Source organism: Conger conger, chromosome 17 (genome assembly GCF_963514075.1).
Source record: "Conger conger chromosome 17, fConCon1.1, whole genome shotgun sequence".
Lineage (NCBI taxonomy): Eukaryota > Metazoa > Chordata > Actinopteri > Anguilliformes > Congridae > Conger > Conger conger.
In genome coordinates, this window is record NC_083776.1 from 23,344,730 (window position 1) to 23,369,415 (window position 24,686).

The 24,686-nt window shown below is 42.2% G+C and overlaps 2 protein-coding genes across 2 annotated transcripts in view; both read left to right on the plus strand.

The window, feature by feature from the left end:
• The first annotated feature begins 574 nt into the window (after positions 1–574).
• Positions 575–7,106, plus strand: LOC133116946 (serine/threonine/tyrosine-interacting-like protein 2). The gene is made up of 6 exons (XM_061226977.1): positions 575–597; positions 1,292–1,418; positions 2,655–2,743; positions 3,024–3,255; positions 3,369–3,586; positions 4,201–7,106. Exons 2-6 carry the CDS (start codon positions 1,306–1,308, stop codon positions 6,492–6,494), a joined length of 2,946 nt encoding a protein of 981 aa, XP_061082961.1. The 5' UTR covers positions 575–597; positions 1,292–1,305; the 3' UTR covers positions 6,495–7,106.
• Positions 7,107–9,493: 2,387 nt separating this feature from the next.
• The window catches only part of pou2f1b (POU class 2 homeobox 1b), a 29,257-nt gene continuing 14,064 nt past the window's right edge, over positions 9,494–24,686 (plus strand). Inside the window, exons 1-3 of the mRNA XM_061225548.1 lie at positions 9,494–9,558; positions 21,946–22,011; positions 22,135–22,226. Coding sequence (XP_061081532.1) covers positions 9,513–9,558; positions 21,946–22,011; positions 22,135–22,226 — 204 coding nt within the window. The 5' untranslated portion in view covers positions 9,494–9,512. The remainder of the gene's footprint in view (positions 9,559–21,945; positions 22,012–22,134; positions 22,227–24,686) is intronic.

A 24,686-nucleotide genomic window follows, 5' to 3' on the forward strand; every position in this document is an offset into this window, starting at 1 on the left:
AGACAGATTCCCACGTGTAATCATCCAGAAAAAATATTAGGATTAAAAAGCTTAGTATATAGATATTTTTCTGCAAAAAGATTTCTTATCACAAGTCATGTTTCTTTTTAAATTAAATGTCTTGGCATGTGTGTGCATGGCTGAATAAGTACTGTAGAGAAGCAGCCATTTTGAATCCTGTCGTGATTCAGTTCAGTTGATTTAATGTAACAATAACAATGCAGGTGATAAACGGCTGAAATACTTCAGTGGTGCTGGACTCGTAAATAAACACCGCTCGGGTATTGTGTGTTTGTGTGCGGTGAGAGTGGTGAGAGGTAATGGCTTGGCACTGCAGAACTCGAGGGGTTAATATTCCAGACAGGCCGTACTGTGTCACGCTGCTCTGGGAGGGTGGGTGGGGGGGGGGGGGGGGGGTCTAGGGGGTTATAGGGGGAAATGGGGAAGGCCCTCCCACTAGAGTTGCCAGTCAGAGAAACCACTAAATTTAGGATTGCCCCCCAACCCTACCGCTCATCCTCATTCTATTTACCTCTCTCTCTCTCTCTCTCTCTCTCCTCAGAGTTGCAGAACAGAAGCCCCGCTGTGGACCCTCAGGTAAGACGAATGTGAGGGACAGGTATTGTGCTGGGGGAAGGGGGAGGAGAGGGGGTAAATCTGATTTGAGGGGAACTAGAGCTTGGGGGTGGATTTGACGATTGGGACAAAAGTCCCGACGGCCCTCGCTCTAGTGTCTTGTGGTTTTGTTTTCAGCCTGCCCCTCGGGTAATTCTTACAGACCTTGTGCAGCTGTCTCAGTCACTATAAATACACACATCTACACGCATCATGCCGTCTGTGTCTCCTATGGGGCTATTCACGCTGTGTTGAGACATTGCACTTCTATTCACTGAAACAGCAGCCAAAGGTAACCAACTGTGTGTGTGAGGGTCTTTCATCTTTCTCCTACTTGAAAGGACCTGTCTTTTAAGTCACAAAATCACAAAAAACCCCCATAAAATAAGCCATGGCTTCATTTGTAAATGCTTTGATTGGTGTGAAGTACAATTTCTTTGTGTTGAAGTCATATTGAGTCATATTGATTGAAAGAGTGTCATTTTATTTTTACAGGAAATGCTATTTCAGGCTTTAAATAGTCAAATGCTAAGTCACGCAGCTAGAAAACTATACTCATTCCTGTTTGTGTGGGTACTTCTCAAAGAGCTATCTTTGGCTTTCCACGTGTAACTATCTTTGTGAGCAGCTGTGCAACTAGTGTGTTCATTTGTTGACTGTATATGCATTTCACCAGTATACAGGGTTGCCATGGCGTCCGGGGGGAATAATGACAATGATCCAGATCAGGAGGTACCAGAAGACAGCAGGGCCGATGTCAGGTCCATCCAGTCCTACTATCTCCGCTGTCCTTCCCCCAGCAGGTCCGTACACCAAACCCTGCTCCTTAACGTTGACCCTCTCAGGCAGGGGTGCACAACTCCAGTCCTTGAGGGCCGGTCTGCGTACTGATTTTTGTTCCAACCAATTGCCTTGTTTTTAATTTGCTGACAGCTCTATAAATTGGGTGCCTCATCTTCCCTTTGCTGGTTTTGTTCCGTAAGGGCACACCTCTGGGTAATGGGTGCCACACTGCTCCTCTCACTCTTGCACGTGGAGGAGGAGGATTATGGCAAGAGTGAGATGAGCACACACAGCTCTATAAATTACCCTGTGACACAAAAAAATAACTTTCATGGCAATGGCAAATAACCAAATTGCATTTTCCTCAGTTTAACTTATAGATATAGCTACCAAATTGAACATGGTGCTTCCTTACCAAAATATCTGATAATTGACAGAACCTTTTTTGATATATTCTTTCATTTCAATTTCACGGGGTATTTTATGTGGAGAAATGGCAAAGAATCAGAATTTTAAGCATATGCATGGACAGGTTTTGCAGTGTTTTAAATAATACATCAATAAAACAAAACTGCAAAAGATCAGCTGTTGAGTCATTCATCATAGTGAAAAAATAAGTCTGACTTAATCCACTGAGAAAATAAAATTTTAACTAATATGCACATTTTCTTCTTTTAAATAATTAATGAGTTAATTTGCATATGTTCAAAAGTTCAAAAAAGTTCACATTTACCCAAAAGTTTGCATTTCTGTCCACATTTACAATATATAATGTCATTTTTGTAATTCTGCTTGGTCTATGGCGGAATTTATATACCAGGTAATATCACCCAGGTGTTCCTGGTCCTGATTTTTAATCACTGGGCCAAGGTTTAAATGTTAAACAACTGGCAACTAGCTATTATTAAAACAACATGCTACTAATTCCCACACAATATTAAGGTACCCTCCTTTGGCCAGTGTAGGCTGTGGACTGACATTCATGTTTGGCCATCCAACTGTATCAATGCTGGTAGCATAACATACATACCTCTGGAACAAAAAATGTATTTAAATCCCCTTAGTTGCAACTACCCATCACGGCTCCACTCCATACGGCCGAGATACTCAAATATGGCCCTCAAGGCCAGTAGTACAGGTGGTTTTTTTAGACCTGAAAGTTATTTGATTAATGCCACTGATTTGCCGGAGATTTAACTCACCTGGTGAATGACAGCAACATTGACCACTGTTTCACTGTTCTCTGACAACTGCAGGTCCACAGTGATTTCAGAAACAGAGAGCATCTTCCTGGAACCCATCCACCTCTCTTCTGCAGTGGCTGCCAAAAAGATTATCAGAGAGGGTGAGGTATTAATAACCAACCACATACACAGTGGCATTTCAGCATTGGCATCATTATTTTAGAGTCACAATGTGTTCAGGTGCACCTTAAACCTCAACTGATCTCAATTACAACACAAAAAACTTCCAATATTTGAAAATATGTTTTTAAAATCATTTAAAGGCCGCAATTTCAGGCTTCCGTGGCTTGCTGGGTGAAGGGTCTCACAACTTCAAAAGTATGTGGTTCAAAATGTGCCTGACTGGTGACTCTAACTGCTCATAAATGCCTCTTTTTACAGAGCTGAAGCCACGAGCAGTCAAGGTCAGGCCAGTTCCAGAGAGCATGCTCGAGTCAGCCAGGCAGCTCATGTTTGAGGATCTGTACATCCGTGTGAAGGACATGTTGGATGACACCAGCTCTTATAACACCCCGTGCCTGCTGGACATTCAGCGAGCCTTGGTGCAAGACCGACTGGAGGCACCCTTCAACCCTGTTGACGAGGTGTGGCCCAACATCTTCATTGCAGAAAAGTGAGTAACCCCAGAAACAGTGTTTGTGTCTGTTATATAGAGCGGTATTTTGAATGTCACACCTCCATTGTGTTGTGTTGCTTTGTCCAATTGGTTGCACATCCGCCTTGCAGAACAGTAGCACTCAACAAGTCACGTCTGAAACGGATGGGAATCACCCACATCTTGAACGCAGCCCATGCCACAGGTGTATATACGAGCAAAGATTTCTACAAGCACATGAAAATCCGGTACCATGGAGTCGAAGTGGATGACTTCCCATACGTGGACATCTCCCTGCACTTCCGCAAGGCTGCAGAGTTTCTGGATGAGGCCCTGCTGACACATCAAGGTGAGGGCTGAGGGTAGGGGCCAGAGGAGCCTTGGTGATTGCAGGAGTGGGGACCTTAAACACCACGACATATAGGAAGCCCGGGTCCTGCCATGCCATAGTGTCTGCTCACTGCTGGGCTCAACACTGATGCAGGAGGGTGCATGAACTAGACTGATCACCACAGCGAGATAGCTCTGCAGTCAATAGTACAGTAAATACCAGGGTCATTTGTGGAATGTTGTGCTCTTGCTATATATTTGTTCTGAGCATGCCACTGCATATCATGCCAGAGTTGTAGGGAACTCTGTTTATAAAAAAAACTTCCAACCCCACAAATATAACAGCATTATTCCATTAGCATTAAGCAGTTGATTTAGACATAAAAAGGTAATTGAGCCCTCAGAGTGCAGTTATTTGATTGTAGATGATCTGAAGTAAATAGCAATGAGGTGTTTTGGACATTATTCATGTTTGATTTAATCAGAAGTGATTTTGCAGTGGGCAAGTGATTATTTAAGTGATGAGCTAAAGAAAAAAATCTATAACTTGTTCAGTCCTAAAGAGTGGAGATCTGAATACAATAGAAGGGATGCTCAGTACAACCTGGTGGCTCTCTCTTTCACCCCCTGTAGGAAAGGTGCTGGTGAACTCCGTCATGGGAATCAGTCGCTCCGCAGTTCTTGTGGCAGCCTACCTCATGATCTTCCATCACATGACCATCATGGAGGCCCTGCTGGTGCTTCGTAAGAAGCGGCCCATCTGCCCTAATGAGGGTTTCCTGAAGCAGCTGCGTCAGCTGAACGAGGCCCTGCTGCAGGAGAGAGATGGGGATGAACGCAGTGACAATCTCAGCCAGGGCTCTGCTATCGAGGCACACACTCATCAGGAAGAGGAGCAGAGTGTCCTGGGTACTGAAGTGCATTCCATTGCCGTGGAGGAGGAGAATTATGGCAAGAGTGAGATGAGCAGTGTGGCACCCATTACCCAGAGGTGTGCCCTTACGGAACAAAACCAGCAAAGGGAAGATGAGGCACCCAATCTGCCCAATGAACAGAAGGTGGATGTCGTCAATGAGTGCATGGTCCGTGAGTGGCAGCAGAAGAATGAAAGGTACCAGGGTGAAGACTGGTGTCAGGCAAAGCTGCCAAGAGAAGATAAGGACACCCTCCTGGCTGGAAGTGACCACCTTCCAGGGAACTTGGAGAGTGTCCGCAGTGTAGACGTTCAGACCCTGAAGGAAAAGCTGTGGGCCAGAGGGACGTGGCGCTACCCACAGGAAGACTCCACATCCACTATGGGAAGCAGCTATGCTGACATGGGGAAACAGCGACTTGTAGAGACTGAAAAGGAGCCAGCGAACCAATACAGGAGCAGACACCAGGATGAGGGCAACATGACTAGGGCCATGTATCAACAAGTAGATGATGGGAGTCTCTCAGAGACTCGCCCCCTCTACAGGTCCTGTTTGAAGAATAAGGACACATTGACACCTCTTGAGTGGAGGCATGTGAGGCGGATCCAGTTTGGGTGGAATGAGGACACTGACATCATGAAGACACACATTACTGACTGGGACACCAAAGTACCTGGGCTGGAAGATGTTGACCTCACAGCATACCAGGCTTGGAAACTGAAACAGCAAAAGAAGATGGGAGCTCAGAATAAGGATGAGATTGTAGATCTCAGCAGAGATCGGGACTCTGCGTCAGCTAAGAGGAAGGAGCACCATGAGAATATCTTGGAGCACTCCCACCGAAGCCTGGAGGAAGGTCAGTCCACATCCGGCTGGGACACAGAGAGCTTGCTGAGCATTGGTAGTGTCCCAGTCTCCACAGCCTGGTCCAAAGTATCCAACAGGAGTGCAAGTGACAATGCCACCTCCTTGCTAAGCATGCAAAGCAGTTGTTCCTCTTTATCGCAGATCCACAGTGAACTGGGCCAATCGGATCCTCCCATGATCCCATCCCAAACTGCACCACAGGTCCTCATAGAGCCTACAGCCCTTTTGCCTGACACTCAGAAGCCTGAGGTAGTAAACTTAACCAGCATTCAGAATTTGATCTCCAATGTCGTAACAGAAAACCTTTTCCAAAAGCAAGATGAGGCGATGAAGATGGAGGAAAATGTGCCTCCAAACATGCTATCATGTGGGGAGAACACAGTGGATGAGGGTAAGACATCAATACAGAGCGAAGCCTCATACTTAAGCTCTCTATCCCAGAGCAGGCCTGAGTCTGTGCTTTCTGCCCATGCGACGTCTAGCTTCTCAAGCAAGGGTGCCTACAAAGGGAAGATCACGGACACTAGCGTACCCCTCTGCAGTCTCTTCCAGGACCAAGTGGACAAGTTGGACGCTGTGGATAAGGAGATTAAGTTTGAGATGAGGGGCAAGATAACTACCTATGAAATGCAGAAGACTGCCACAGACAACAAACGCAGCACCTTGTTCAACAAGAAGCCAAAAGAGGAGAGCAATGAGGATGATGAGGACCACAGTGTTGAAATGTCAAGTAAACACAACCCAACTCAAACCCCAACTCATTCCACTCACCCTGAGTGCCGTAATGCTAAGGGTACTAAGCCTCAAAACTCCAGTTACTTTCCATTTGAAGAGCAGGTCACAGAGGGCACATTTGCTAGGGAACAAGAGGAACATGAAAGGATATCAAGATTTTACCCCAGAGCTGTGAGTGAGCGGTCAGCATCCAATCAATTCCAAGCCGGTGGCACAAATGTTGAATCCCATCAAGATCCTTGTTCAGAACTTCCACACCACTCCAAGTTGCCCCCGGTAGAAGACTTCTTGTCCAATAGTCTGGCAGAATCCAAAAGCAGGAGAATGTGGAGATCTTACACTACTGATGTAGAGGAGAAGGAGGAGGAGGAGCTTCAGGACTACACAGTAAAAAGGAAGGTCAGACACTAGTCTGGGTATAAAGACACAGAGGTAAACCAAGGAGGACAAGTAAAGAAGGAAAAGGAGGAAGATGGGCCCTCCTACATGAGCCAGCATCGGATAAGCTCTTCAACAAAGGCAGAAGAGGATCAGTGGTGATACTGAGAAGATGAGATTTCATACAACCGCTGACAGCTCCTTGGATGCAAATATTTCTTTCAACTTCTGAAAATAGAAAACTTCATAAGTTTGTTTGTTTGGTTATGTTAACTTAAATGAAAACTTGAGGAGCTATGTGCTTTCTCATGTGCAGTCCTTAGTTTTGTTGAGGACACAAAGAACAGCAGTATGACTAGCCATCATTTTCACTCACTATATAGTATTTGGACGGTAGTGATTTCAAATGAAGGAATGGGTGTATGTTCACACAATTACATATAATGTAGAAGAAAATAACATGTGACACATACAGATGCCATTTTCTGGACAATATTTCATAAACTATCACACATGATATGTCATGAAATTTAAATCACAACCTCACATCTATTGTTGCCTCATTCCATTAATGGACAATGCCACAAATATAATACATTTCACCATTTCACAATTGCGTTATCGGTGTATGTCAATCAGGTATAATCGTCCCAAATGTTTTTTTTTCCTTGTCTCTCTGTGCTAGTATCTGAGAAGAATCTAAGACCAGATGGTCTACATGGTTTAAATGTGCTAGGAACACAGTGTGATTTGTGTGTCGAATACAATAGACTTGTGTCATGTTTATATTTTAATGGGAGAGGTTACAATAAGGGAGTACTTTATTTATAGTACCTTATAAAGTGCAGGAAATGGCACCAGGTGAATAGGATACTTCCTTATGGGCCATTTGTCTTGGATTATGTCAAGTGCTGGTAGCATATAATAAATGAGGGTATTTTTTCTTTGCTGTAATATACCAGGCATAAAATACAAACAGTGAACATGAGCTATGACACAAGCATAAGATTGTGCATGTTTGCCAAGCAAAGAGATCTTGACAAACTGTTTAGTTTAAACATTATTAGAGTATTGATTATCAGTGAAACAAAAAGAAAACTCCCTGCTTTTATGTTCTGTTTGAGGAAACAGCAGCAGAACATTGACTCCTGCATAACTTGCTCTCCTTCCAGGGCATTTGCAATAAACTACCTGCGATCCGCCCGGAGTCTGCCTGATAATTCCTTAAGCGGAGGTACCACAAGTAAATTTGACAAAAAAACTTTCCTCCAATCAATCAATATTATATTTTATATTTTGAATGCAGACACAAATGTAAATATGCAAATTAGCTCATAAATAATTAAAAGATACATATTTGCATATTGGCGCATTACTTTTCTCCTCAGTGAATTAAGTAGTTTTCTTAACTATTCCTTTTTCTGTTTTCAGTGTGATGAATGACTCAACAGCTGGTAATTTAGTGTGTGTGTGTGTGTGTGGGGGGGGAAATTTTGTTTTATTGATGAATTATTGATGATTTGTCCATATAAAACTCTACATAACATGACACACTATTTAAAAAAAGTTTTTTTTGTTAAAAAGGAAATCTTTCATTTAGAGAAAATAAGTTTTTTTGGTGCTTACTTGGTATACTTGACACAGCTGGTATAAAATGATCAAACATTCAAATGAAGTGTCCTTCATTCCTACAGTGAAGTATGGTGGGGGGATTGTCTCTGCTTAGTCTAATGAACTGTCAGTCGCTTTGGATAAAAGCATCAGATAAATAGCTGAAATGTAGAAGAAATCTGATGAATAGTGCTTCCACCAAAGATTAAGGTGAAGGGTCTGCGCAAGTAATATTTTCATTTTAATTCTCTTTAAAATATTTGTTGATATTACTAATTTTTTACTGGTTTCGCTACTCAGCACTACAACGTACAGGGTAAAAATGGTAGCGCATGGAGGTGGATTTCTGTGACATTCAACACATACACACCTGGTAAGAGGCACTGGCTCTGCATGTTGACTCATTTATTGATAACGGTTGCAAGTCAAAACGGTTGTTTTGACTTGTAGGCTACACAATTTCCTGTGGCTCACTCACCACAGTTAGATGGTCAATAAATAAATCATATTCTAATATGATATATAATATAATAGTATTCTTATTGCCTTTTCTTTATAGCTATAGGCCTACAACTTCTATTATACACGTTTTACCTCCCAAAGGTAAAACCCAACTAAAACTGATTTTTACGAAGTTAGTTAAAATTGTTGTGGGCTACAATAAGCAATTTAATGTGCACGCCATTTTTTAGTTTCTGTGAAATTTCCTAGAAATAAAAACAGATGCGACCTAGCATTAAAACTCTGGCGTGTATAAATTGGATGTTTTCGACATGTCTGAATTTGTCTAAGTCTTCAAAGGTGCGAGATAACTCAACTTTACACAAGGAAATCAAACCCGCGTTCAGAGACCTTAGCAAGTCTCTACAAGTTCACTTACTTAATCCCTCTCAAATTCACAAGGCAATGGCAAAGTCAGTTGCCCATACCATTTCTGCTTTCGTTGACAAATGAATGTGTTCTGAACACAATTGCCTGCCATCATTCATCATAATTTCTGGATAAAACCAAGTCCACAACCTAAAACTGCAGCTAAGGCTTGACGTTACTTCGTGTTTACTTGGGCAGCTTACCTCTTACTACATAATTATTCAAAATTTCCCGCCCAGGAATAAACACCGGAAATGCTAAGCTAGAGTTTTTGCATAATATTATTTAAAAGTTTTTGCAAATTTGCGTTGTTTTTCTGTTTCATTTTTTCTGTGTAGTTCGTCACTTTCACCATAGGCAGCTGTTCACTTTTTAATTAGATAAATATTTAACACGTGCCAACAGTTTCGCAGAGAGACTCTTGCTGTAGGCGCAAATGATACATGAGTTGAATGTGTTGTATTTTTATTAATTAAAAATAACGATATTCGCACACATAATGCAAATTCTTGTGGTGGCGCGGGTGTAGTTTTCTATCTCGGGGCTGGGATTTCTGGTTAAATATTCAAAATGGCGGATGGAGGAGCAGCGAGTCAACATGAGAGTTCGGGACCAGGTAATCATTACTGCATTTTACATATTCATATTCATATTCAAACGCTCTTTCTCTCAACCTGGATCGGGACGAGAGAGAATCAAAACAAAAAAACTTTACATAATTTATTAGTAATGCAGTGCTATGATTTAGATCTAGCTAGTTGGCTATTTCTCAGACCCCGACGAGGAAACTGGGACAGTGCAATGGCAAATTTAAAGGAAAAAAAGACCCATTTCTTTCTTGTGAGATTATAACCTACTGAGCACGTTACATATTCATATTCCTGCCCAGTTACCGCAATTTTGCATATTTTATTAGTAATCAGCGACACGGTTGTGTAATTTATTTCGATTTTTCTGATGTTCTGAAAGGTAATGTTAAACGCGAGTAGCTACCAAAGGCTAAACGCAAGCATGCTAGCTATGTGCTTTGTGTTTGATATTGCAACGTGACCATTACCTAGCCTAGCTTTTACATATTCATTTGCTCGCCAGTAAGACGCGCATATTTTGCCGTCGTCTTCACATTGTAAATATCTCATCTTCAGGGAGAGGCTTGCTTAGTGTATAATTATAAGAGTGCAAGGATGTGTATATATGCCGATTTATGCTATCCTTTGTGCCATCTTTGCAGCAGGCTTCCAGCTTGTTGGGTTATTCATTCGCGCGTCCCTCCGGACGGCGCCGAGTTCGGCAACATTGGCAAACAAACTAGCTAACAAAACACGATCTTTTACTTATCTGTTGATTATATTAACGTTACTCCGTAGATGCCAGCTACAGGCTGAGATAAATATTCCCATAGAGAACAATGGGAACGGTTCGCTAGATCATGTCACTCCACGCCTTTTTATGGCTGGCCAACTAGCGTTTAATAATAAGCTAGCTAGCCACGCTATCTTCACATTACCATGGTGTTAGCCAGTCGTATACATAAACCGCCGATTTATTTTGATAGCAAAGTTTAACTGCTACATAGGCTACTTCCATGGATAAGTAGGTAGCTGGGCTAGTAAGCTAATGTTAGATGTCTCTCTTGATTTCTGAAATAATAACGCATTAACATGATTATAGCTAGTCAAAAATGTGATTGCGCTATCCTTAGCTAGCTAGCTTATTTTATCCTCACAAGAACCTTTAGCGAGATCCAAACCCCAAACATGAACTTGGACCTGATCACAACAGATCCAAGTGTTTCGAACTTGTCGCTAGACACTAGCTATGAATCGATTTGCCTGTGCACAGCTATCGAGACGTTCTTGATGAATTAAAACTACCCCCCCCCCCCCCCCAGGTCGTTTGAACGAAGCACACACCTACAGCATAATGTTTCTCACTAAATAAGATTTATATAATATGCTGATCAGTTTAGCTGGCTTTAACCTAGGTTTATATTTCAGTTGCTATATTTGGCGTTCAATACGGTTTCTTCAGTGTTGCCCTTGGTGTACTGACTTGCCTTACTGTTGAGAGTAGCTAGTTAGCAATGAAGCCTAGCGCCAGCTAACTAACGTTTGCATTTTTTGTTTTCAGTATTTAAAGTTGTTCGCGACTACCTTGTGTGATGTTGGTTATCTGTGAGATCTGAAGCTGGCTTGGCATAATCTTTAGGTAGCTAGATGGCTAATGATGTCTGGTTGTTGTTTCTTCAGTGTAAACCCCCCAAATCGTCCATTTCAAAAACTCAACTACAGTAGCATGGTTTGCTAGCAGTATTGTGCTTTTGAATGGTAGTTAAAGTTAATGTTTCTTTTGAATTGATAAAATCTAAGTCTGCAAGAAGCTAGCTACATACGTTAGCTGTATGTTTGTCTTGGAGCTAACTTGCACAGAAGACTTGTATGGGGTGGTGTTTGTTTACAATGCGTCTGAATATATTAAAGTGTCTCATTAGAATTTCTAATTTGGGGAGGTTTCTTTTATTTAAAATGGCCGAATTGATCTCCGCCTCTCATGTTTAGTAATGTTTTATCTTGAACAGCGACTCGCTGGTCTTGGTATATTTTTATCGAATAATGTGCTTTGGGATTGTCTAATTTCCTTTTTAGTTTTATTAGCGAATTTCAGGCCTACTACGATGTCCGAGGCCCAAGTCTCCCCTCAAGGCCCAGGCTGTAGTTGAAAAGCAGGCCGCGGTGTTTATTTAATTATTTATGCTATTTTTTAGCTGCTTGTCATGTAGTCTTAACTAGTACGTGATTCATCCTGCTTGGTATATTGCATTTAATATAATTGAATTTATCTAAAATAGAGTTTTTATGATTGAAAAACTGGCGATCTTGTCTATGCTAGGCTTGCTTTTGTTGTATCATCAGGAAAACGTCATTGGTTAACTTGCTGGTTAGCTAACGTTTGCTGCGAGGCAGAAGTTCAACGTTTGAACAACATTGGATGTTTTATAGTTATCGTTACTTTATTTAAAACGTAATGTTTACAATGCTACTTTCTTTGTGTGTAATTGCCTGTATATTGCCAGCCATTAGTAATTCTGCGATTCAGTATCAAATGACGAGACAAGAATATTATCATGTTGATTTCGCGGAGCTAGTCCCAATAATATTTTTTTGCTTTAATATTCATGCAGTTGCTTTGCTTAAGTTATGCGTTATTTTTGTTGGTTACCTAACGGAATCTAATTTAAATATTTTCTGTTGTGAACATGTAGTATAACGTTTACGTTATAGCATGCATGTTTAATTGGCTAACCCCCTTTCCTGCTTGTGAAACTAAATTCAACTAAATGCCTACGGGACTGGTTCGTAAAGCAAGCGATGCGCCTGGTAATGTTTGAGGGTTATTCAGTATGGCTGTACTGATAAACTCAGTGTTGTCAGGGTGTTTTCTGTGGTACGAGTCAAGTAATTATTCTAAAGAATGCAGCATAGATTCAGTGGAATCTCCTCTCGCTCGGAGCCTGGATTCTGAACAGCACTTAAAAAGCTATTCCCTGTAGGGCCGCATTCCCCCTTCTTTGTCCAGAATCCTTTCTTTTTGTCTTCTGGTAACATTTGTGGCAGTTTACCAACAGTGTATTCATTTATTTTGCTACCGACTTCTTTCCCTAAGCACCAAGCTCCTATGTTTTGGGTTTGAGCGACACAAAGCTCTGTAAAGATGAGGACTTTGTGTACTGAGTACTGAATGTTGAACAAGACCCTTTTTGCCACGGACAGGCCTGCTTTTGTTGTGTCTTCCAACGGTGCACATTCTGCTCCCCAAATGCTTAACTATAGCGTTTATGGGCATAGTGATGAGGCTAATATGAAACTATTTCTTATGAAAAGGAACAATTAAGGAGATATGTAATTTCACACAAGAAACCTATGAGCAGTTATTTCAGTCTATAAAGCTGATGAAAACTAGGCTGCTGTTCAGTATTGTAGCTATAGTTCAGAAATGCTTTTAATGTGTAGCAGGTTTCTATTTCTGTTTCCGGGCCAGGGGTCTGAAAATAAATATTGAATTCTTTGCTGCCTTACTGGCATCTGCTGAAGTAAATAAAACACCTTTTCCCCCCCCACTCCATATTACCCAAGCAACTCCAAATGTTTGGGTGGATCACTGTATTAGTGAGGATGAGCAGAGCAGACATGATTGACGGTGTGATTGTGTGTCCCCTGAATAGCTCAGTTAAAAAGGCCCTTTTCATGAGCACAGGTAGGACCTGTGCCCCAGGGGGTCCAGCCCTAATCCTGAAGAGCTGCAGTGTATGCTGGGTATTGTTGGCGCTCAGCACTTAAGTGAGCAATTAAAGTAGTCGATTACACCACTAACTGGGTCCAAGTTGGTGGCTGATTTGGAAGTCTGCAATGGAAGAGTAGTCTGAACGCTCACCCAAAAAAGGCCAAATAATCACATGTGAAAAATTGAAAATTCCACACTTCTTTCCATGCCACTAAAAATATATTTTTAATTAGAAAATAACCGGCGGCACGGATGGTGCAGTGGGTAGCACTGCCGCCTCACAGCAAGGAGGTCCTGGGTTCGAATCCCCGTCGGCCGGGGCCTCTCTGTGTGGAGTTTGCATGTTCTCCCCGTGTCTGCGTGGGTTTCCTCCGGGTACTCCGGTTTCCTCCCACAGTCCAAAGACATGCAGGTTAGGCTGATTGGAGAGTCTAAATTGCCCATAGGTATGAGTGTGTGAATGAATGGTGTGTGTGCCCTGCGATGGACTGGCGACCTGTCCAGGGTGTATTCCTGCCTTTCGCCCAATGTATGCTGGGATAGGCTCCAGCCCCCCTGCGACCCTGTTCAGGATAAGCGGGTTAAGATGATGGATGGATGGATGGATAGAAAATAACCGACATTTCTTTGGCAGTATGCCAGGGTGATTTGGAAGTTTGAACGAAAACCCGGAAGTCCTCCCCAGGACCTGAGTTTGCTAGCTGTGCTAGTGCATGTACATCGCATGGTAGAGTGTTGGCCTTTTCATTTTCTATCTTTGGGCAGAATCTGCAGAGGCATGGCACAATTGAGCCATCTTGCCTTTGATTGACCGATTAGTCATAGGTAGGACTGACCCATCAGGGCCGTCCATGACGGTTATGTGTTTTTGTCATAGACTGCAGAAAAAATGTGGTCCAATTGTCTGGGAAGTCACGCATTGCCTTTCCATGGGGTTGTGAAAGGCGCTTTGAACCTGCAAAAGTGCAGTTTGCAGTCACCGCCATTTTGCGCTGATTGGAGCCAGAGACCGTAGGAAAGGGGGGGCCCTTGTATGGGCATGAAGTCTGGGAGAGTGCTGGTTGTCCACTATGCATGAGAGGCAGTTAACTCGGCGGTGACTTAAACTGTCCCTGATTCGTCCACAAAATATTAAAATGTTTCCCAAATAACACAATACCATAACAAATCAGAACTTGGGGCGGCATTAGATGAAGGAGAATAAACGCCTATTTGAAACAGGTTGCTGAAAGGCCTGTTCTGAAGCCAGCTGCACTGGCATTAGTGAGCTCTGTCTCAACAAGACCATGCAGCAAGCCTGGGGCTGTGGCACAGCCTCCGAACTACTGTCCTCAAAATGTATACTGTCTACTAAACATAGCCTTCTGCTTACTTATATTTGTATGCAATGCATTCTGGAATGCAGACTTGAGTACACGGGATGTGAAAGTTGTTAAAGTCAGATTGCAGGATTTCTTTCCCTGATTCGCTCCTGTTTACCATCAAAAACTCAACCCCATTTATACCGCCAAGATGACGGAGACTCACTCACCAGTGAAACCTCTAGATATTTTGCTCTGGCTGGCTATGTCAGGTAGCTTTGTAACATTGTGTTGCAGACTGCTGGAATTGCACCTCTCTCATAAATACAGTAATGGCTGCATTCCTACCATTCTGGCAGTCAAAGGCATTCCAAAGTCCTGACGTATCCAATTGCAGAAATCATACATTAGACAAGTTCGCTTTAGCTAAAAGGTAGTGGTGATGTTAGTGGATCAGACCTCTGAAGTCCTGGGATGGGCTTCCTGCCCATGAAAATAAGCGGTAGTACCCAGCAAACCCAGCTAAGGTACCCCTGTAGTAACAGATCCATACCTGCTTCCTCTTTCTCCTATTGGCCACATGCCTTTCAGATACAGTACCCAAAGAAAAAAGGGTCACGTCCAGAACACTCTTTAGAATAACAAATACAGGTAGATAAGCATGATATTGGCAGAAGTGTACAGACAGAGATTGCCAGTGCATCATAGTAATGATTGAGCATGCTTGTTTTATGGTCCAATCACAGTCCCAATAAATTGTAAAGGAAGAGGCCGGGGGTTTTTATTACAAGGGAGGGCGTCTTACAACATTTTTGCGGTGTTGTTGGAAAAAAGCATGGGGATACGTTATACACATTCTGCGTATGTTTAGTAGACACCACACATGTTAAGGACACAGTAGTTTCGGGCACGCACTCATAGAGAATCGCTGGAAATATGCATATAATCATGACTACATTTACAGAAACTTTTAACCTACTTAATGACCTACTTCTCATCCAGTGTACCCCATTTACATATGCAATCGTAAGCAAGCAAGCAAGCTGTTTTAGACATGGCCCTGAGTTTGGCTTCTTGGTTTTTGTTCCACACTATACCTGTCCTGGGGTCTGTTTAACAAGTGAATGAGGTCAACTGTTCTGAATGTTTTCACTGTAAAAAGATACATCTGTGAAGCAAAACAGCCAGTGCCTTCAGTGCCCTTCTATATCTATCTGCTGAGAAAACATGCTTCATATATTGAAACATAAATTGAAACAAATCTTTGTATTTATTGTTGTGCTTCTTAAAACTGAACAGCTGTTACATTTTTGCGGAAATAAATGAAAACTGTTGTCAAAATCTAAGAACAGACTCTTGCTTTTTTAACATGGGTTGCGGAAAGCTTTCCTCTCACTTTAAAGTGCGAAAAAAGGATTGCTTGAGCTCTCTTTTTCCCACTTTTTTACATGGATAAATATACACTGCTTCACATGAATATTCATGGACGAAAACATTGAATTCATGAATGTTTTATGATCTAAAAAAAAAGGAAACTGAAGTGCTGTGCAGGCCTGACTGCTGCACAGAATCCATCTCCAGAGCACAGCACAGTTTTCACTGCACAGCACCTCTGACAGCACAGTCTAGGACACAGTCTTGGCATGAGAACAGAGGGGTGAATGCAGCAGACGTAACCCGCTCAGCAAGCCTGGCATAGTTTCACCATCAGTTGATGTATAATTTTTATAATTATTTTGTCCCATAGGGGGGAATTTGACAGCAGCAGGGGTTACAAAGAACATTTAGACATTTAACTGTTTGTAACCGGACAGTAGAGACTGTGATGTGGTCGCTTCACTACATATTATCTGGAGGTAGTGGCAGGGGGAAAAGCTATGATGATTCAAAGGCCCCTGATTGTCATCATAGGGCATAGGATTTCATGGGGTGGCCTGGGGTGGTGGGGCCCAATGTGTGCTATTTGCATGGGGCCCAAAGTCTCTGGAGCCCCTGGGTACTGATAAAATGGACCATTTCTTTGTGTCTGTTCACCCATCTGTAATGTTGCCTGCATTAGCTAAAACAGCCCTACCCTACCCTGTGCAATGGGTTTGGTAGACACAGTGCTATATGATCTCTTTCTGCCTGACAGTTTGGTGCCAAGAAGGCATCTTAAAAACATGCTCCAGGAAGTTTTTGTACGTTTGATCAGGCAGATTGATGAGGTAACCACCCACTATGAGCTCATGGTTTATGCAAATAAGCTCATTTGACAGTGCTGCCATTTCTATTGTGCACTTTGCTTACAAGAACTTAAGTGTATCAAGCTTATGAAATTAACCATTGTAATTTCCCTATTTGTGATTTATTTTGTAAAGGCACTGGTTGAAATAATTTATTCTCCTTGTGTAATGATTATGCACTCATATCACACATTCTGAAGCCTCGCTGCCTGTATCCACCCTTTAAAAAAAAAAAAAGAAAAAAAAAGAAAAAGGTGTGTAATCCTGGTTCTTTTTTTTAATTTTTTTTGCCAGTGCACTTTACTGAAGACTGTGTAGCGGTCAGATCTGTGTATTATCAGTGCAGGTGTGTGTTGGTACAAGCAGGTCTGTTCAAACATCAAAGCCTTCTGAAGCCGGGAGTGGTAAAGGGTGAAGGCCCATAGAAACTCCTGTCTGAAGGACATTTGCACAGAACTATGCTCGCCAAGAAAATGGGTGTGATCCTGCTAAGTGTGTGCCAGCATGTGGCTGTCTCCGTCCAAGGAGCTCAGTTTTGGTCGGTCGGCTTCAGATAGGAGGTCGGGTTGAATTTGAGTCGAGCTCTGCATGTGTCATTTTCTCAGTTTTCTTTTTGTGCGTAGATGAATTAGAATTTTTCTGCGATTTAAATATATGCATAATTTTCTCAATGTCTGTTCTCGGTGCTGCACGAGGAACCATAACTCTGTCCTTTCATATCTGGAACACATTATTCAGTCAGAGCGACAATAAAGGGAAGCTAATTAATTGCCAATTTAAAATTCTATTAATTGAAGTATTTGCATAATGTGTCGTATAGCAATTAGTTTTTTTTTTCCTGAGCTGTGGCAGCAGCGAAATGCAAATTTATTTTCCTCACCTCTGTTTTCATTTTTTCTCCCCATCTTCAAAGCTCTCAAGGTTTGGTTTTTAAAATATACTTGAATAGAAGAGTGTAGTCATGGCAACAATGTTGTTAAGAGAGAAAAACTGCCAGTTTGGAGTTGATGTTATGAGAGAGAAACTTTGGATTTTTTTCTGAGCTACGGACTGATTTCAGTAGTTTTATTTCACACTTTATGTACCTAGTTTTTTAGCTGTACAAAACCACTGTTGAAATAAGCAGGTCTCACGTTATCCAGTGAGTGCAGTTTTAGCTGTTTGTATAAAACCAGCAGTGGTCATGGAATTGGGCTGTTTGAAATAGAAAGGCAAGTGTTTCTTCTTAGAAAGACAAAAAAGTTTCCAAAAGTCACTTCAAAATGTGACCCATAATCCGAAATGAATCTCTGTCACAGCAGTGAAAATGTAAATATGCTCATTTCCCAGCTCCTGTCTGTGCATGTGCATAGGTAAATGCAGAAGATTCTTCATAGATTTTGAAGAATGTTCTGTTGCCTTGTACATTGCTTTTGGCAGAGAGTAATGTACGGCAGTTTTATCATGGTGTCTTGATAGACTGGCTTCTGTGGTCCTAGAAAGAAAAGGATCAGCCTTGAGTTTGGAAGAGATTCCCCCCCCCCCCCCCCCCCCCCATCTCCCCCCTTGCATTTCTTTCTGTTGGCTGCTGCCATGTTAAGTGTGTGTGTGTGTGAGAGAGAGAAAGAGAGAGAAAAAGAATCAGAGAAAGAGGGGAAAGGGGGATGAAAGAGAGGGAGAGAGAGTGAAGAAGTGAGGCATCCACTGCTTCCTCCCGATGGTGCTGGTTCTGCTCGCTCTCTCCCTCACTGCTGTGCTGGGGTGGAATTCCTTTCCCTTTTAAAAAAAAAAAAGAAGCTATCCAATTAATATGCTAATGAGATGATAAATATTTATGGGAGATTTAAATTATGCAGAAAGCTTTCAGTGCTGGGCACGTAATGAATTGCACACAGGACTTCAAAGCACGCTCTGCGGCACTAACGAGAAGGGAGGATTTGCATACGACTTTAATCAGCTGCATACTGATTAAGCCTCATTATGGGAGCTGCCAGCTGCAATCTTTGTTTCTGTTTTATTGGGGAAAAAGGGGGACTTTTCCACACCGGGCTTGTCTCGACGATCACGCCGTGCTGTGTGAGGTAGCGCTCTTAAGACGTGCGGAGGGACGAGCGGCTGGAGAGTTTCGACTTCAGATCCACCCTTCCGTGCCCCCCGTTTTCGTCCGGTAGCAGACACTCTGTCAGGGGCCTTTGAGAACTAGGGGCCGCTTGCTCTGTCCTGTTCGGAGGGTCCAGGGGCCCCGGGGACGCGCTCTTTGCTGTTGGCGGAGCAGAGTTTGCACAGGCGGTTCAGAGGCCATGCTGGAGGACGGCCGTTCTGTTACGTCTGGTGAGCGGGACCGTCGTGCGCCAGCTCTGACGGGAGGGTTTGGTAATGCACGTTGTACGGTAGTGTGTGTGTTTCTTTACAGGGTGTGCTGCTGTGTGCTGTTTTGTGAGAATGTATCACTGTTTTTGCTGATGGTCTGTTGGTCTCTAGTGCTTGAGTGTTTGGTGTGTGTGTGTTGGTGCTGTGCATGACTCAGAACACCTGTATGAGGAGCCTCTTTGGGCAGGACGCCAGAGAAAGCCTCTTTGACCAGACCAGACCTCTTTAGTTGAATGTTCGGGTGGTCTCCCTTAATGCTGCATCTTACGGTGTGTTTCTACTTTTAATGTTTTTACTAATACTGCTGCGGTATACTGTCAGTGTTTGTGTTGAATCCCGCTGTTCCATTGGCACCACACTTGTGTGTTTTAATCGTGGCTCATTGCGTGTCAGTGTGTAAACAATGCTGCATTCTTCAGTTTTGGCATCTAAGCAGAGTTCCTGTAACACTGCATTTTTAGCATTTAAGAAACATGGCACCTCTTCATTTAAGTGCTTTTTTAAAGATATGTTTTTCCAGTCATAATGCGCTTTACCATGCTTGTCATTTTTAATGGCTGTTTCATGAACTGTGCTGTTTATGAAATACCGAGGCTCTTTTAGCTTGGTGAGGGTACGTTTTATCGTAATCTACACTCAGTGAGAACTTTATTAGGTATTTATTAGACTTATTTATTTTATTTTTTTATTGGTGCTGTAGCCTATCTACTTAGAGGTTTGACCCGTTGTGTGTTCAGAGATTCTCTTCTGCATACCACTGCTGACCTCTCATTAACACCGTGTTTTTGCCTGCCAAACTGCTGCTCACTGGATGTTTTTTGATTTTCGCACCATTCTCTGCAAACTCCAGAGACTGTGTGTGGAAATTGTAGGAGATTTCTGATATCCTCAAACCACCCTGTCTGGCACCAACATTCATTCCATGGTCAAAGTCACTTTTCTTCTCTATTCTGACAGCTGAACCTCTTGACCACATCTGCAGGCTTTTATGCATTTAGTTGCTGCCACATGATTGGCTGATTAGATATTTCCATTAACAAGCTGGTGTACAGGTCAACCAAATAAAGTGCTCAGTGAGTGTATATTGGTATCATTCAATTATGGTGGTCAAAAGTATGGTCCAAAAAAGAAAAAAATATTTGCAAAATAGCCCAATAGATATTGATGATTGATAATACGTGTTAACTGATGTTAGTGGCTTGGCTTTCACCGTGGAATGGTTGGTGTGTACCCCATACTGTTTCACTCATTTATGCTGGTTATGAGGAGATTATTACAGATTGAGTCGGGGGAGATCTCATCATGTACATCTTCATTGGTCAGTGGTTTACATTTTCAGTTTAAAAATGTTCTGATGTTCGAGTCTGCTAACTAGAAATGTAGAAAACATGTGACCAGTTTCTCTTCCTATTTTTCACTCCAAGTCCTTGGATAAATGCTCTGAATTTCATACCAGCTCGTTAATATTTGAGTTGTCCATGGAACCCGTCTTTGAAATATATTATGTTTACATTTTGTCATGCACTGGCATTAGTTTTTCATAGCTTAGCACTCCTCGCCTTCTTAACTCAGGTCTACGTATTGGTTAGTAGCGCCTGGTCTTACTGGTTAACTGTTGAAACGATAAAGTTTGATGATTATATTTATGTATTGTGTTTTGAATAATATAAAGGTGTGTATGAACCTCTTACACCTTTGTTGGGCTTGATATGTCTTCTTGTGGATACATCGTTCAAGTGTATGATCAAATTTCAGCTCTACATTAAAGTTTACAGTTAACATGGGTGTCTCATGTATGTTTCCTGTTTTCTAGAATAATCCTTGCTTGTTTCCCAATTGGAAACGCATCATTCAATCCAATTTCTAGAAATGTGTATGTTGCAACACCCTGCATTTTTTATGGTACATACCTGTCTTAAAGCATGCCTGTTATCATCTTTCAGTGTACAGATTTTCTTAAAATAAATAATTTTAAAAAATACATCCTGGTATGAACCACATGTACTTCTAGTTTACAAAAATAGTTCTATAAATACAGATAAAGATGATGGCATAAATAAAGCAATATAGAACATTTACAAGCAGCTGAAGGGGAATAATCCATAATTCATTAACACTCCGGTACTCCTGGTGTTGTTTTCCTGCGTCATATCTTCCATTAAGATTATTTAGGTACCAAATTTAATATCAAAATATACTGAACAGTCTATGTCATGATGGCATTGCATTTAAATGTATTATGACCTGTTCAAAGTTATTAAAAATCCAATCATTTTGAGACTCATACCTTATACATGTGGTAATTTATGATTAATGGGAATTCAGTTGAGTTTTATAGATCAGCAGGTCTTTAATCCGTGCTGTATGCCTGAGGTTTTGCATTGGAGCACATTTACCCGAGCCCAAAGGTTCACAAAGGCTTTGCTTAATATTTTCCAAAATACTCAATAATGGTGGAAAATTCCGTAAGTCCTGACCTTCTAGACCCAGGAGAATGTTTTTGTCTTTGTGTAGGAAGCCCGTTTAGCAAGTTTGAGACTGGAATGTTCATTATTTTGATCCTTGTGTACATTGGTCGGATTCCAAAACTTCTTCTAAATGTAATTTAGCTGTGTTTCTTTTCTTAATAACACTCGGCAGTATGTTCTGTGCATTCATACAGCATTATTTTGTGTTGACCACATCTTTCTGAAAGTGTCTTAAACTGATTTGGAGAGGGGGTCATTTTTAAGTGTGTTTACGAGGTAATGTGTTTGACGGGTTGGTTTTTGCTTTGGGTGCTGACTGTAGTCCATGCATTATTATTCACTGGCCCGAATTCTGTAGCCTACTATTTTTCTGTTTCAGAGTCAAGAATGAGTAATCCGTCAGAAACGAGTAAAGGTGCAATGGAGACTGGGAATGGCAACACAGGTGAATTTTTTTTTAATCTGCATGGATTTACTTTGCACCAGATAGCACTCTTTACCTTCTGTTTGTTTTTTTGGGGTTTTTTTAAACCCAATTTATTACCTCTCTCTCCTCCTCCTTCTGCAGGTGCCCAAACAAATGGACTGGACTTTCAGAGACAAACTGTGCAGGCAACGAGCGCGATCACCAACGCGCACACACAAGCCCTGCTGCAACAGGTAAGCCAATCACCAACGCGCACACACAAACCCTGCTACAGCAGGTAAGCCAATCACCAACGCGCACACACAAGCCCTGCTACAACAGGAAAGCCAATCACCAATGCGCACACACAAGCCCTGTTACAACTGGTAAGCCAATCACCAACGCGCACACACAAGCCCTGGTACAACAGGTAAGCCAATCACCAACGTGCACACACAAACCCTGCTACAACAGGAAAGCCAATCACCAACGCGCACACACAAGCCCTGCTACAGCAGGTAAGCCAATCACCAACGCGCACACACATGCCCTGCTATCAACTGCTAAGCCAAACCTGCTCAGACAGACTCAGTCACACCATTGTGTGTGGACCATAGTGGTCTTGATGAATCTCAGTTCTCACGGCAGTTGTGGTCTGCTCTGACGTGCGGTGGCTCCCCGGGTTTGGGTGCAGCTTGCGGCCTGATCCGAGGCTGAAGGGTGCAGCAGTGTGTGTACAGGGATGATGTATGGGAAAAAAAAGCATTCCTTTCATCCCAGGGACTTTAAAGAGTGGCTAAAGAAGGGAGCACTTTGAACCCTTTGAAGAGTAGGCTAAATGGAAGGTTTTTTTCCCAGAAGTCAGTGTTCTAGAACTCAATTACCCGCAGTGACTGTTAAATCGGCATTAGAACGTTCAGCTTCCAACATTCTAATCGCATTGGATCTCTTCCTGTCGGACACGCCCCATTTTCAGTCACATGACCCTGCCCTGGACAGTGTAAGGAAGTGTGTGTCTGAATAGCATGGTGTGAATTATTTATTATTTTAGGAGCTTTCATATGGTACGCTTTCAGTGATTAGGTAATATCCGTGTTGTAATGCATAACGGGTATATTGATGCTGTATTTATATTGAATTGTGTTTATGTTCATGTATGTCAAAAAACATGCAGTATTCATAATTCATCATGTATTACTGTTTTGGAGAATGGCACCTATTCAGTTATCAAAATAAATTCAGTATTTAGAAATTAAATTCCTATTATCATGTCCGTTTAGTTTGGAGGTATCATAAACTATACCTCTATTTATTTAGTTCTGAAGGTTATGGGTTGTTGAAGGTAATTTAGATGGGGACCTATTCAGATTTTATCGACGCATGTGAGCAAAGTCAGCTTACTTCTGTGCATGTGGGCAGTCTAAGCAAATTCAGAGTCAGATGTGCTGAGTGGGCGGAGCTTGAGGGTGTGTCCCATCGGACCCTGGGAAGCTCTGAGCCGGTTGGGATCTGCCAGAGTTACACAGCAGCTGTGGCGTAAAGCAGGCTTTGAGCTGTGGTGTTGAGGCTTTCACTGCCTGACCTGCGATTGTGCAGCCTTCACCAAGTCAGTCAGGAACCCAAACCAAATGTATTTATTTATTATTAAATTAGATTTTGCACAGCATTGCAAAAAAAAAATATTTGAATCTTAATGAGTATTTTCGACTTAAATTATTCATAATTATATGATTATTTATGTAGATTTTATGCTAAATAAACAAAGATTGCCAATGAGTTCAGCCAGTTGAACTAATTTCAAGATTTGGCAGTGGGGTAGGAAAATTTCACTTGTAGAGCAAGCAGTAACTTAAAACAAGCTAATATTTTCTAGTTGAAAGCTTTAAAAAAAGCGATATCCCCAAGTGTTACCTGTGCACCACGCCGGTCTGAACCGCCATGCTGCGATGGTTCTGCAGGGAACACGCAGGAGAACAAGTCGGCCTGATATGCTAATGAGCTATTCTGCTGTTGCCCAGAAACAGGTGGTGAATATGCAAATCTATGCAGAATTTATATGCGGTGCATATCCAGATTTTAATTAACACCCCCACCCCCCCAAGCACGAACACACACACACACACACGCACACACACACGCACACACTCCCACATACACACACCCCCACCCCCCAAGCACTAACACACACGCGCCCACATACACACACCCCCACCCCCCAAGCACTAACACACACGCGCTCACATACACACACGCACCTCAGATCCTTGCATGTCATTATATTGTAAAAATTGCTGATACTATTTTGGGGTATTTGGATATCTGATTTTTTAAAATATGGTTTATTCAGCTCCATGCTTGCTCATGCAGGTAGGAAGGTTCGGTGTGTAACACTCGGGAGCTCCTGACAAAGGAACCTTTTTAATGAAACTACTCCTATAAGTCAGAGGTGAAGATTGTGGGGTCGACCAACCCATTGTATTTCTGCGGGTATGAGGCAGTTTTTGTTTGTTTCCTCCCTCCACTATCCCAGCATTCCCTCTGTACTGTGTCATGAGCAGGCACAGAGAATGCAGTGCATGTGGGCAATGCAGTGCGTGTGGGCAATGCACACCCATGCTGAAGTTCTGTCACATCCTGTGGGCTGTGTTGTCGAGTAAGATGGTAGAATACACTTCTTCAAAGTACATCAGAACCTTCTGAGTTACAGATTAACC

Bases quoted from the DNA above. Each gene is read 5' to 3' on its own strand.
- LOC133116946 (XM_061226977.1), top strand. From the start codon at position 1,306: ATGGCGTCCGGGGGGAATAATGACAATGATCCAGATCAGGAGGTACCA. The intron at 1,419-2,654 runs GTCCGTACACCA...TGACAACTGCAG, and splicing joins CGCTGTCCTTCCCCCAGCAG to GTCCACAGTGATTTCAGAAA. The intron at 2,744-3,023 runs GTGAGGTATTAA...CTCTTTTTACAG, and splicing joins CAAAAAGATTATCAGAGAGG to AGCTGAAGCCACGAGCAGTC.